This window comes from Heptranchias perlo, chromosome 8, assembly GCF_035084215.1.
Source record: "Heptranchias perlo isolate sHepPer1 chromosome 8, sHepPer1.hap1, whole genome shotgun sequence".
In the NCBI taxonomy this organism is placed as follows: domain Eukaryota; kingdom Metazoa; phylum Chordata; class Chondrichthyes; order Hexanchiformes; family Hexanchidae; genus Heptranchias; species Heptranchias perlo.
In genome coordinates, this window is record NC_090332.1 from 33,707,395 (window position 1) to 33,722,360 (window position 14,966).

Consider the following 14,966-nt stretch of genomic DNA (forward strand, 5'->3'; position numbering starts at 1 on the left):
CGCCAGAAGATCGAAGGACAAGAGGAGTCGGAGCTATGTAGCGGTCTCGGCCATCGGGGGGGTCGGACATTGTGGGGAAGGTCCACCATCCGGGGGGAGGGGGGTCCAATCGTGTTAGGTGAGCCTGTTGGCCTGAATGAAGTACTCCTGCTCATCCTGGCCCATCAGCAGTGCAATAAAGGCACTCACCTCATGGATCCGGCCCTTCTTGCCAGCTTTCACCTGACGTGAATCAGAAGCGATGGGAAACCCAAACAGATAAGGTTAAATTTGTTTTACGTTTATAATACACAAAAAAATAAGTGCCTCAACTATTGCAATGAGGTACATTGCCTCTAAGCATCAGCCCGCTGGTTTTAAGCGGGGACGGGTTTCTGTTGCACATGCACATTCTAACGTGCCTGGGTTAAACCTGGAAGTGGGCGGGTTGGAGCCAGGATGCAGTCCTGCTCTAAAAGTCTATTATTTTTACTACCTACCTGCTCCCAATCGATCTGTTCTTGGGGGTTAAAATTACCCTCATGGTGTTAGTAAGCTGTAAATGAAGAGAAAATGTGCCCCACACACTTTAAATGTAGATCATTAGACAACTGACAAGTGTTAGTTTGAATCCTTGCTAGACATACAGCAACTACCAGGAAGTTCTCACAAGCATGTGATTAGCAGCACCTCACCATAAAATGGGTAAGTGCATTTCCACTATCCTCCCGTCACATCAACTTCAATGGAAAGGAAATTTGAGTGGGTTATATAACGGGCGGTCGATCTGCTACCGCTTGTTTTACACCCATGCCAAAGTTGAAAGCTCTGTCTAATAAGTCTGGTACCATTTTATCCATCCCAAAAACACAAGACGATGTGGGCACCAACTCAGTAAACCTGATGAATCTGATAGGGCAAGAAGCCAAAGTTGGATACCGTGATCTATAACAACCTGAAGTAGAGTTCCATCAAGGTAGGGCCAAAGGTGTTCTACCACCCAAATAACCAGAGAACTGTTTGACTACATGTTTTATACAGAAAAAGCTTAATTGCATTGGGATTTTTTAATATTATAATGAAAATAAAACCATTAATACAATTTAAATAACTGAGAATAAAAGGTTATGGAGAGAGATTGTATTTAAAGCAAGTTTTCGACAGTGCTAGATGGATAGTACTATGTATATTATACTGTGAGGCCTGTACATTTAAATATCTGTAAAGTATAATATTTTTACATTGTGTCAGGAATGGAATGCATTGCTTCAGTAAAGTTGCTGTATGACAGCAAAACGTGAACTGCTATCACATTTCAGCTGCAGCAGGACCACGATAAACATCAGAACCAAACTAGAAATTGGACTCCAGGTCCTGGACTACCCACGAACAACACCACAAGATATCAACTCGTGACCATCACTGGAAATAAGTCAGACTTGATAACTCTGATTTTGCCTCTGGAGTAAACATTATTTAGGGAATATCTTCCCCCAGCAGGATTGCCATTAAATAAATTCCAAATGTCACCAAGTTTGGAAAGAAATTGACTTTGATGACTTTATTAAAACATCTCATGCATATTGTAAAATGTACACTTCCTCCCATCCATTAAAACGTGCAAACTAACAATTGGAGACAACATCTATTGCTGTATTCATTAAAAACTCAGTTCACAAATGTAATAAATAGAAACTTTTTAACCAAGTTCAGTTAACAATCACTTTGATAAAAATCCACTTGTGATCAAAGGTTTCACACAAGATATTTCAAGTTGCGTAACAAACTTTCGGTACATGCACGATGGGCTGAACGGCCTCCTTCTGTGCTGTATTGTGTATTATTCTATGACTCTATAAAAGATCTCATTCAAAAAACTCTTTAAAAAAAATTTTAGTGGAGCTTGTGAGTTAAGGTTTGTTCTCACATTTTCACCTCAGCCCCAGTGCACTGATTCTAACACTGTCCAATAGACTATGCTCACTATTGCAATGTAGTCTTCGATCAGTGTAAAGCAACATCCTTTTTAAAAATATCTTCATCAATATTGAAGTAATAGAAGGTCTGACAGTTGTCAAATATGAAATGCAATACTTAAAAACCATTGAGATGTTGCAATCTTTCAGGATTAATATTACTTTTATAAAGCATACCTTTCTAATCCGTACTCAAACTATCAATACATTTTCCTAATTCATTCTCAGGATGTGGGAGTCACTGGCAAGGGCCAGCAATTATTGCCAGTCCTCTAGAAGATGATGGTGGGCCTTCTTGAACCGATGCAGTCCCTGATTTGATACAACTGAGTGGCTCACTAGGCCACTTCAGAGGGCAGTTACGAGTCAACCACATTGGTGTGGGACTGGAGTCTCATATAGGCCAGACTGGGTAATGATGGCAGGTTTCCTTCCCTAAAGGACATTAGTGAACCAGTTGGGTTTTTATGACAATCCGATAGATTTATGGTTGCTTTTTTAAAAAATTGATGCCAGCTTTTTATTTCCAGATTTTTTTTAAAAATTCAAATTTTCAAGCAGCCATGGTGAGATTTGAACTCACATTCTCTGAATTATTAGTCCAATAACATTACTATGACACTATCTTACCTATAAATACATACATCAACTTTCATTTCTTCTTGTTAGACTTGTACCTTTCATGAAGGTAATTTTTTTTGTATTTTTTTTATTTAAAGGACTTCTTCAAGGGGAAGGCATGCAATTACCAAAACACTAGCAGTTTCAGGTTAGAGTCTACTTATTGGCACATGCAGATAATGTTGAATACCAAGATTTGAATTAATTGTATGGCTTCCAAAAGCCAGGTTATAGAGAGTCTACTGTGCATAAAATACAGTATTCCCTCATTTTTACACACTTGGGCAAATCATGGCCACTGATACAACTTGCATTATAGGGTCCTCTTTCATAAATGAAAAATAAACATACCTCATTCCATGCTGCTTGTAAGAACACAGCTCCCTAAGGCAGCATTACATAGAAGGTACTTTGTATCCCTTACCACTGGATTTCTCACAGGATTTACAATTTTGGAAGTTGAAATTATAAGACAAAAATACCCTCAGGTTTTTTCAACTTGAATATCACTGACCATTTTACAAAGATGGTTGCTGAAAATAATCTGACTCTGTGACTTTCCACATTCTTCCCCCCTCCACCCCCCACTTTACTCTTTCTTCAAATTCCCTCTTAGGTTTCTTGGCTATATCTTCACGCAACAGGGAGTGAAGAGACAAATTCTGCTTCATAATCATTCAGAATATACTTCATAAAGTTTGGCCTTGTTTGACAGTCCTAACTGACAGTAAGATCTGCAATTGGAAAATATGGGGACAAGTAGAAATTAATGAAGGGTCAAGAACCAGAGGACATAGATTTAAGGTGATTGGCAAAAGAATCAAAGGTGACATGAGGAAAAACTTTTTTACACAGCGAGTGGTTAGGATCTGGAATACACTGCCTGAGGGAATGGTGGAGGCAGATTCAATCATGGCCTTCAAAAGGGAACTGGATAAGTACTTGAAAGGAAAAAATTTGCACGGCTACGGGCATAGAGCGGGGGAGTGGGACTAGCTGGATTGCTCTTGCATAGAGCCGGCGTGGACTCGATGGGCCAAATGGCCTCCTTCCGTGCTGTAATCTTTCTATGATTCCATGATTCTGGGGGTATCTGGAGAGAGCAGGGATTGAAATAATTTTAACAAATCAGAGGTCAGTTATCACTTTCCATAATTATATATTTTCTGGATTTTCCAATGAAGACATATATTAAGGTCTTGGTCATCAAGGCTGGCAGTTATGATGGAAAAATACTTGGTATCCAATCCACTGGATAACCTCTTAAAACCCAAAGTGAAGATTCAACACTATACCATGAAGATATATGCACTTCTGTGTGATCTCAACAATATTACTGAAGCCCAGATGACTTGGAGAAAAGAATCTGGAGGTTTTGTCTCAATCCCACCTCTTGGAACACAATTTGGTCTAGTATGAAAGAAACAACTCTCAGCACCATACTATAGACTACCAAACGTATAATGACATCGCAAAGATTTGGCAGGAGCCTTTGGCGTAGTGGTAGCTTTCCTGCCTCTGAGTTAGAAGATGCAGGGTTCTCAAACCCTGCTTCAGACAGTCTTGGCGAGTGGAGACCAGAGCTCCAGCTCTGAATTCTGGGTTGATAATCAGTGGGTTACTCACGGCCAGTGGGTGTGCATGGCCTCTCTCACCTTATGGGTTGTGGGAGTCCATAAAACCCTCCCATGGTATATGACTAACCACCCTATCGGCTGATATAAAGATAGTTATGGCCATGGAAGAAGAGTTCATGTCACGGTCTGTCAGACTGTTGTTTTCAAATCTTCACACTGTCCTCTAAGGGAAGAGTGTGAAGATATGAAAACAACAACAAAGATTTGACTATCTGGCGACACAAATTTAGGTTCCTGCAGGAGGAATGGAAAGGGAGAGAGTGATTTGATTCATGGACTAGAGGACTACCCTGCCGTTTAAGTGCTTTAGAGAGAGGTAACAGGCTGGTTAAAAAAATAGTCCCAAGTCAAAGGGATAGAATCCCCACAGCTGCTTGCTTGAAGACCAAAGTCATAAAGGGACTGATCAAGGTACTAAACTTTTGAAAGGCATCAGGTTCCTTGTTACCAGCAAGTAAGTGGGCTTTCAGATAAAACACTAAGGCCTCAAAGTTCCACTGGGTTCCACCAGTCTCCTGCTGTAACCGGTGGAAACGCCAAGGCAATGGGGAAGATCCAGTTACATCAGGTCTCCACTATTTCTGCCAGTTTCTACATTGGCTTGTAAAGGGCAGAACTTCCTCCATCCCTTACTGGGAAAAGAATGGGCCAGGTTGGGGGATTCCCTAAACTGGGAGTTCCTGCCACTGATTCTCAGTCAGGAAATTACATTGGCCGGTGCACCAAGAAAGATGAGGCATACCAGCCTCCATAAGGGCATGTGTGGTCCCCAGCTGTGTAATCCAGGCTTGACAAAAGGCATGGACTCCCAAAGAGGAGAATGTTTTAAAAATAAATTACTTAGGCGATTTGTCCACTTGACTGGGGGCAGATTGGAGACATGGCCGGTGTCGGCGGGGGCCTGGGCAACCCATGGGGGGATAGCCACTCCAGTTTTCTGATGCATGGGGTAGACGGGCTCCAAAGAAATGCCACAACCATCAAGCCGATGCAAATGACTTGCCTTCCCATTGACGCCACAAACTCTGGTGGAGGTCAGTGTAGGAGGGCACCAGCAGGTGCGATCCTGGCACAACCATTAGGATTGCCACCCATGGAATTTCAGGCCTAAACTTGTTGGATTATCTTACAACTCTGGCTGCTGTTGAAAATGACTATTGGTGCATAAGGGCAGTTGTGTATACCGTTTGAGCATTTTACTGTTCAGCTGTGTGAGAGAGTGATTGGTTACACCCAGCAGAGGCTCCTGTAATTGTAATTATATTTGTTAGTTATTTCTAAATTCAAAATAAATTGACACATTTAATCAGAAAAATAAAAGCCAGACATACACCCGTTCCACATTAGAACACACAGCTCCTAGCTACACACAGGGCAGCTTGTACTCTTTAGCGATAGATTTATCAAAGGATTTTCAATTTCTGAAGCCCGTTATAAGACCAAAACATTCCTTCAGATTTTCCCAACCTCAAACGGCCATGTGACCATTTCAGGGTAATGAATGGTTAGTGTGACAATTTACATTCTTTGTTTCCTTGATTTTATCTTTTCCCATCTTCGTCACAAGGTCTCTCATCTCCACACATCTTTGTGCAGTAGAGAACGAGTAATTGCAAAATGTTCTCACTGGTTATGCAGATATTCTTATCCATAAGAAATCATTTTGTATGGATCTAAAGCTTCTTAAATTGTCTCCCACTATCATGTTATGGTATGGATACACACCTAAGTAGCCATTCTTCATATGTAAACATACACAGTTAGTAGAATACTCAACTCTGGGGGCATCACAGCCTAGCTTTATCTGTCCTCACCCAACATCCCACATATTTTCAACTACTGTATAACAATCAGAAGCAGGACCCGACTGATTTTATTTACCACTATAACCCAGAGACACTGAGGCCAATTTTGCCCACATTGTAGCCCTGGTTGAGATCAGGTAACCCAGTACAGATCAGTGATCACATTTGAGACCTTCCTGGTCAGTATGGAGCAGTTACCCACTGAAAATAACCCAAAATACTGGTTTCTTCAACTTATCCTAGATTGTATTATAAAACCTTTACAAAACACTTTGAAAATTATTAAGAGCAGTTGCTCTGGAGAGTGGTTTTGCACTTTCATTGGCGACTTCTAGTACTGGAAAGTAAACTTTTCCCATAGCAGTTCTCTATTGCTTTATTTGACTTTAAAATTACTCACATATTCCTATTTACAGACCCCAAATATCAGCCACTATTTTAGCATTAAGGAAGCACTGCCATCTGATTTTCAGTCAAGCATTAGGTATGGGTGTCACACCATAATGTCTCCCAGCAATTGTAAACCAATAATGGGAATACTAATCACAGTGCTGCAACTGGGGAATTGACTTATGTACAATTTTTAAAAAAATAAACTGGATGAATAGATTAATGCACCACTTTTTTGACCACCTGGGTTCTGAAGTCCAAACAAAAGTGTACACAAATCTTCATAAATAGTGATGATCCGTTAAAGTAAATGACTGGAAAGTAAAGTGCAAGGTCGAGCACCATTGAAGATAGTGAAAAAGTACAAGCTTTCACTCCATGGCTTCTTTAGATGCGGATTTGATATCCAACATCATTCAGTGTGCTGAGTTCTGGTGGCTTCCGTTCTGTTATTGCAGGTCTGAAAGAACAATATAAATAACAGGTTAAGAATTCGACTTGACTGTAAAATCTATAAACACATACTTAAAACTCACAACAATCATCCACTCCATTCATTGAACAATGAGATTTGAAAGGTTTAATAATTATGACCAAATTTCAATCTTGGTTTGATTACGTGAGGGGGCTGCTAATGTGGTCCGAGCACAATGGGAAGTGGGACCATTGTTCTTTGGGCACCGTGACACTTGCACTGAACTGAGCTGACCTTGCACTATAATACAAAGTCGGCCCATTTAAATATTAGCATTGTGCACAGAGTATGATTCACTGGGAATACACAAAGATGAGGATGCAAGATATCCAACGCCAGCAGCACTTAAAGGCTGGTGATCATGCTTAATGGAGAACTGGCTGAACATTTGAAAGAATGTTAGAAGCAGGGCTGTGGGCATCAAAGGTGGCATTAGATTTATTCCGTGGATACAAAGGATAATTTTCATTACAGTAAGTTATCTGACAGCAATGTTTAAAATACAGAATGCATTTAAAATAGAATCCCACATAGAAATGAAAGAGAATATCACAATTTAGGAGCCATGGAAACCTATCCAGACAAGTTCACAGCTGTAGTACCTGAGTCACGAGTCTTTCACACTTGTGCAAGAACTTTTTTGGTCTAATGTGCAGCAGTTTTATCTGTTACATTTTTTCATATCTTTGGTTCAAAGTATTTGAAATTTGGAAATTCTCTATCATTTTTATTTATGTCATCTGTACAAACAGTCTGTAGTTTTAATTAAAGATAAATAAAAAGGTGCAGATTTTTGGCTATTTTTCAACAGTGTGTAACTCAGTCATAAGACTAATTTTGACCAGCAACAGTGTGTAACTCAGTCATAAGACTAATTTTGACCAGCAGGGTTAATATTTTACAGAAAGCATAGTGCTGGGAATGGGATTTTAAAACAAAATAAACAGACTCAATACAAACTTGAAAATAAAAATGGGTAAATATCTGAAGAACTAGAAAAATGGTGATTACAACTCTGAAAAATCTTCAACTCTTAACAGCATTCAGCTCATTAGTCTAAGCACACCCACTTTCAGCTGAGCAGCATATGACTTTACTGCATAGAAAATTAACTCTGGGCCCACTGTGAATGGGCAGTATGATCCATAAATTTAAAATCTGAGCCTGCCAGGAGTGAGCTACACTGTGCCTGAAATTGTGATTCCAGCTAGCAGTGAAGGTAAACAGATACCTGGCCAGAGTGGAAAACCTTGGGCCACATTTTTCCCCAGCTACAGGCCAAAAAAAAAATGGAGTGCTTCCCTGTTGGATTCAAGTCTCCAGCCCTTTCCAGATTTAAATACTCACTCAGGATGGTGATAAACAGAGTTGACATTAATGCCATTCCATGACTTTTGTAGGTAAAGTATTAGCAAGTGATAATTAACACACTAGATACATTTACATCAAATATCCACAAGAACAAGAGCATGGGATCCCAGCAATAACTGGAGTGCAGGCAATGATGGACAAATGCTTGGCACTAATGATCAGTAAACCAACTAACTCCCCAAAGATAGGGCCCTTGATACTACCAACAATTACTGTGTTAGCCATTTATTACGGTCCAAACAATAGACCAGCACACAATTGCAACATGACAGTCATGGCACATGAATAACAAATCAAAAATAAAAGTGAATTTTATCCAGCCCAATGGTTTTCATTCATTCCCAAGTACCCACAAATTAAACAACTTTACAATTTGACAGTTTTCATGAAATCTTCCGAATGACCTCAAAAAAAGCAACAAAATTCTTTCAACAGTCCATTTTTAATAAATATTAAAGAAAAAATATACAATTTAAACCATTATATTTTTATACTTTAAAAAATGCCTTTCGATTGACGTACTACATTTCAAGGGCAGGCAAGCATAACCTATTCATCTTTACAAATCAATAGGCCATCTGCGATTGCTTAGCCCTGATAATGAATTATATGGCCAAGTCAGCAATAGTTGCAAGCAAGATATCTACCCTGTTAAAGCTAAAAAGCCAAGATATGGGATGGGAGTTCCCACACAGCACCCGTTTCATTTGGGCACCGAGTGTCTGGAGCACTCTTTAGGCATTGCAAGCACATTATCAAGCGATCCTTTAGTTTGCATAAAATTCATGCCTGCATTTAGTCTAGTTCTATCGACAGCCTGTGGGGTCGTACAGACACTGTGGCAGAACTTCCTATGTCTTTTTCACTGCTTGACGTGCAGTAAACAACACGTTTTCCATAAGTGCTTGGTAATTTTGGTCTGTAATTTCATCTTTGCCTACGTAAGGCATAGAAAGTGAGCTTTGTAGGATTCCATGTACCCATCTGTTTGACACCTGACACTGCGTATGAGCTGTACACAACCTAGTTAATGAGATCAATAAACTAAGACTCATTAAATTAAATAAGTGTAGAATTAAAGAAGTTCAAAGTTGATTCATAAAAGATCAGATTGTCTCAAGATTTTAGATGCGACAGACTATAAAAATGTTCTTTTGTAAACTCAGTAGCCTGCATTCACCTCATTTTCTGTAATAATTGTTGATAGGTAATAAACCTCATAACCCTTATGGAAACCTCATGGTGGAATTTCCCTAAAATTTCCAGTGTCAGCTGCATCCCCAGATGATTTGCATTTCATGAGATCATAAAAATTTCATGAAAAACACAGGCCCCGATTTTAACTTTGCCTGCCCAGTGGTGGGCAGTTAAAATGAGGGCAGCAACTTACCCCCTCTGATCCCGCTGCCTTCCCGCCATGTCCCGATGTTAACCTGCTCTTTTGAGCAAGCGAACAGGAAACCTGCAGGAAGGCAGCGGGGTCCTTTAAATATGCAGATCGGTCCCGATAATGTCATCAATAATCTGCAATTTTAGTTGGAGGCCTGAGCAGGGGATGGCTTCCCCGACAGGCCATACCTGCCGAGAGGTAGATGTCAGAAGAGGCCCAGGCACATAAATTTGAAAATTTTATTTTAGGTTTTCTTGTGGGCCAGGAGGAGCAGGAATGCTCCTTCGGGCCTCACAAGAAAGTCTTGAGCCTCCTTTGACTGGGCTTCCTCCCTCCCCCTGATCGCGTCCAGAGCCCCCCCTCACCACTGACCTGGTGCCTCCTGCCACTGAATTCCCATTTGGGTAAATGTATGGAAATGAGGCCTAGCCGTTCGTCGGGGCACGTGTGCACTGTACACGCCCCCCCGCCCCACCCCTCACTTTAAAATCAGGGCCACAGATTCCATTCCACAAGGCTTTCAGTGTCAATACTATGGCTTTTCAAAAATATACTCTAGGGTCCACTTAAGTGAATCACACAAAAATGCTCTGGTTTCTCAGACAATTAGGACACAAGGATAGAAATTGTCAACAATGTTATGTCCTCATACCAAGCACAGACATTAACCCAACGTCTCCACTTTTGCTGTTTTTTTCTGCAGTTACTAACTGCTTTGTCATCCACCTTTGTGCTATTTGCTGAGGGACTGATTTTTGTTTTGTTCATTCTCAGGATATAGCCATCGATGGCAAGGATGCCATTTATTGCCCATCTCTAGTTGCCCTGAGAAGGTAGTGGTTGGCCGTCTTCTTGAACCGCTGCCACCTGTGTGGTGAAGATGCTCCCACAAGGCTGTTAGGGAGGGAGCTCCAGGATTATGATCCAGAGAAGATGAAGGAACGGCGATATATGTTCAAGTCTGAATAATGTATGACTTGGAGGTGACGTAGTTCCCATGTACCTGCTGCCCTTGTCCTTCTAGGTGGTGGAGGTCACAGGTTTGAGAGGTGCTGCCAAAGAAGCCTTGGTGAGATGAAACAGTGCATCCTTTAGATAGTGCACACTGCAGCCACAGGATGCTGGTGGTGGAGGGAGTGAGTGTTTAGGTATTCTTCCAACCCTCACTTCAGAAAGAATAGAATGGCATTCCCATTGGGAATTTTATCTAACTTTTCTCTTGAAAGAACAGGAGGAGTAATGGAGGGCTTCCAGGGTATTGAGGCTTCACTGGCTTCAGTGGCATCCACCCACCAATATGTCCATCTGCATTTGACCAAGAAGTAGAGGCTTCACTTTACAAAGGATACTGTTACAGAGTTTTACAACATGCTGCAACTGGACCTACACCTCTTTTCTCAACAAACATTACTCTATTAGTAACTGTTAAGGTAAGAACTACCCTTAACTTTTCTTCCATGGGGTCATTCCAGGCTGCCACATCTGCAACATATGCCAAACAGCTGGACACAGATCCATCATACAAACCATAGATGCATTGCTCTTCAGAAGTAACAATTTTATCAGCTTCCCGCTGGGCAACCAGTGGCAATGATAAAGCACTGCCATTTTACAGAGTGACAGGATTCCTCAAGGTCCAAGGAATCATTGATTGTATCCACATGGCCCTATGTAGTCCCCTGATCAATATCAATACGTTTGTCAACAAGAAAGGGTCCCACTATCTCAATATGCAGCTTATTTATTACCAGCAGCTCATCACCATGCAAGTGAATGCTCATTTCTCTGGAAAATGCCTGAATGCTTTCATTTTAAAGAACATTAACCCCATAAGCACTTGCTGACCCAATAAGGCAAATTCTTGGGTGGCTCCCAGGAGATTAAGACTACCCTCTACAGCCATGGCTGATGACACCTGATGCACATTCCCAGGACTCCAGCTGAGCACCAGTATAACAAGGTCTATATATTCCATCAGAGACATCATTGAGCACACCACTGCCATGTTGAAGGCATAATTTTAGTGCATGTATTGATCAACGATGCACTACAATATAATCTGGCTACAGTTTCAAGGATTGTGGCAAAGTGCTGCATTCTAGGCAACATTGCCTTTCAAAATGGCTTCTTGGAGTCCCCAGAAGATGACAGCCCCTATAGGCAGTAAGGGAATCAGCAAGAAGAGCATCAGCAGCCTGAAAGGATGTGGAGGACAACTGGCTGCTGGTTGAAAGATACATTTGTGCCACTCTGATACAGGAGATGTTCTCTTGACAACCAAATAAGGCTTTTCGTGGAATGTATGCATGCAAGGCGACGAATGAAGGAACCAAGTGAAGGATGGGGAAGTAAATGGCACTGCACTGCCTCCTGGACACAAATGATAAGCAATTGTAGCACAGTGTGAGGAGAGGTCATTGTAAGTTAAAGACATATTTAGTACAGTGCATTCTTGAAAAGCATGGCTAGCAACTCTTACTTTGTCTGACCTCAAAGTCATTAAATTTTTTTCCAGCACTGAGTGGCTGTATGTGTGGTGCACAGTTAGCTACCCTGGCCACCTCTTTCTAGTACCCTGAGCAGCTCTCTTTGGGACCCTGCATTACTCTTGTACCAACAGAGCGTCCCTCCTCTGGCTGACCTCACCTAGCAGCATTTTAGTAGTTGTATCAGAGAACGTGTGGTTTTGGCCTGCAGCAAACTCAGACATTTTTTGATAAGAAATCTTTGTACTCTGCTGAAAATCCATTTTGTGCAATGCCTGGCTCCTTAAGCAGTTATAGGCCTTTAAATCCTGCATCAGCATGCTGGTTTCCCATCCTCTCCCTACCGAGTGGCAATCTCCCAATCAGTGATAGTTCTGACACCTGGAGCTTAAACCTGCTTATTTAAATTAGGCTGACCCCAGAAAATACAGTGGGGTCAGCAACTTCCTGTTGGGCAGGCACCAATCATGACCTCTCCTACCTCCATGCAGAATTTTGCCCAAGTAGAAAATTTAGCTACACAGTAATTTCTATAATCTTGAAGCAATTGTTCTACCAACAAGTAGTGTTATAATTACAACAAAGCATGGTCCCAGCATTGATCCCAGTCCGAAAGAAGGAAAGCCTGCAGGGTCTAACCATTATTTGGTTTTGCTCGTAAGGATGTCCAAGTTATTTCAAACTATTTCCCACAATATTTGGTCCCGTGCTTTACCCATAAGGTTGGGGTTTGTGCAGCTAAGAAAAGCCACTCTTCAAGTTATGAGGGTGATGGGGATGGTAGGGGGAATGGGGTTTACTCACACTACATAGAATTACATAGAATGTACAGCGCAGAAACAGGCCATTCGGCCCAACAGTGTATATGCTCCACACGAGCCTCCCTCCTTACTTCATCTAACCCTATCACCATAGCCTTCTATTTCTTTCTCCCTCATGCATTTATCTAGCTTCCTCTTAACTGCTAGTCGCCTCAACTACTCCAAGTGGTAGCGAATTCCACATCCTAACCACTCTCTGGGTAAAGAAATTTCTTCTGAATTCCCTTTTGGATTTATTAGTGACTATCTTATATTTATGGCCCCTAGTTCTGGTCTCCCCCACAAATGGAAACATCTACGTCTACCCTATCAAACCCTTTCATTATCTTAAAGACCTCTATCAGGTCATCCCTCAGTTTTCTCTTTTCTAGAGAAAAGAGCCCCAGTCAGCTCAATCTTTCCTGATAAGTATAACCTCTCAGTTCTGGTATCATCCTAGTAAATCTTTTTTGCACCTTCTCCAGTGCCTCTATATTATTTTTATAATAGGGAGACCAGAACTGTTCACAGTACCCCTAGTGTGGTCTAACCAAGGTTCTATACAAGTTTAACATAACTTCTCTGCTTTCCAATTCTATCCCTCTAGAAATGAATCCCATTGCTTGGTTTGCTTTTATTATGGCCTTATTAACCTGCATTGCTATTTTTAGTGATTTGTGTATCTGTACCCCCAGATCCCTCTGCTCCTCTACCCCATTTAGACTCTTATTATCCAAGCAGTATGTGGCCTCCTTATTCTTCCTACCAAAATGTAATGCCTCACACTTATCTATATTGAAATTAAGTTGCCAATTACACGCCCATTCCGCAAGTTTATTGATGTCTTCCTGTATTTTGTTGCAGTCCTCCTCGGTATTAACCATACCCCCCAATTTAGTGTCAACAGCAAATTTTGAAATTGTACTTCCGATTCCCAAGTCCAAATCATTTATGTAAATTGTGAACACCACTTCCCACCTTTTGCCAGTCTGAGTAACTACCTTTAACCCCTAGTCTGTTTTCTGTTTTCTAGCCAGCTTGCTATCCATTCTGCTACTTGTCCCCTGACTCCACATGCTCTGGCCTTAGTCATGAGTCTACTATGCGGTATCTTATCGAAGGCCTTTTGAAAATCCAAATATATTACATCTACTGCACATTTTTGTTATTTCTTCAAAGAATTCAATAAAGGTTGGTCAAGCATGACCGTCCCTTTTGAAATCCGTGCTGACTATTCTTTATTATATTTTCAGTTTCTAGATACTTATGGAAAATGCTAATGGAAAGTATAAGGAATTAGGATCAGGTAGATTTTTTCCGTATGCTGGCAGGTGTATTTAAGTAGCATATTATCATACCTAATCAGGACTTGGTCATAAAATATGATTGCCTAACCTTGCTTTTACTATTACTGACCAGCGTGATCCCCGGCAACCAAATCTGCAGATAAGTGTCTGCAGCTCAAGGAACTTCGGCTCAGAGTTGTTGGGCTGGAGTCTGAGCTGCAGACATTGCAATGCATCCGGGATGGGGAGAGTTACCTGGACACTTTGATCCAGGAGGCAGTCACACCCCTTGGATTAGGTAATAGTTTAGATTCGTTCAGTGATCAGGGAGAGGAGGATGTGACTGCAAGTCAGGCAGGTAAGGGAACCCAGAATGTAGTGATGGAGGAGCCTCAGCCCTTGACCTTGTCCAACAGGTACGAGGTACTTGCTGCCTGTACGGATGAGAGCAAGGACTGCAAAGAGGATGGGCAAACTGATCACAGCACTGTGGTATAGGAGGCCATTCAAGTGGGGGGAGTAAAAAGGAATATGGTAGTCATAGGGGATAGTATAGTCAGGGGGACAGACACTGTTCTCTGCAGCCGCAACCGAGAGTCCCGAAGGCTGTGTTGCCTGCCCGGTGCCAGGGTTAAGGACATCTCCTCATGGCTGGGAAGGAACTTGGCTCATGAAGGGGAGGATCCAGTTGTCGTGGTCCATGTAGGCACCAATGACATAGGTGGAATTAAGAATGGGATTCTGCTGAGA

At 41.5% G+C, this 14,966-nt stretch overlaps 1 protein-coding gene across 1 annotated transcript in view; it reads right to left on the reverse strand.

Moving 5' to 3' along the window:
• Nucleotides 1-1,524: 1,524 nt before the first annotated feature.
• The window catches only part of vash2 (vasohibin 2), a 133,193-nt gene continuing 119,751 nt past the window's right edge, over nucleotides 1,525-14,966 (reverse strand). The window contains exon 7 of the mRNA XM_067988931.1: nucleotides 1,525-6,868. Coding sequence (XP_067845032.1) covers nucleotides 6,796-6,868 — 73 coding nt within the window. The 3' untranslated portion in view covers nucleotides 1,525-6,795. The remainder of the gene's footprint in view (nucleotides 6,869-14,966) is intronic.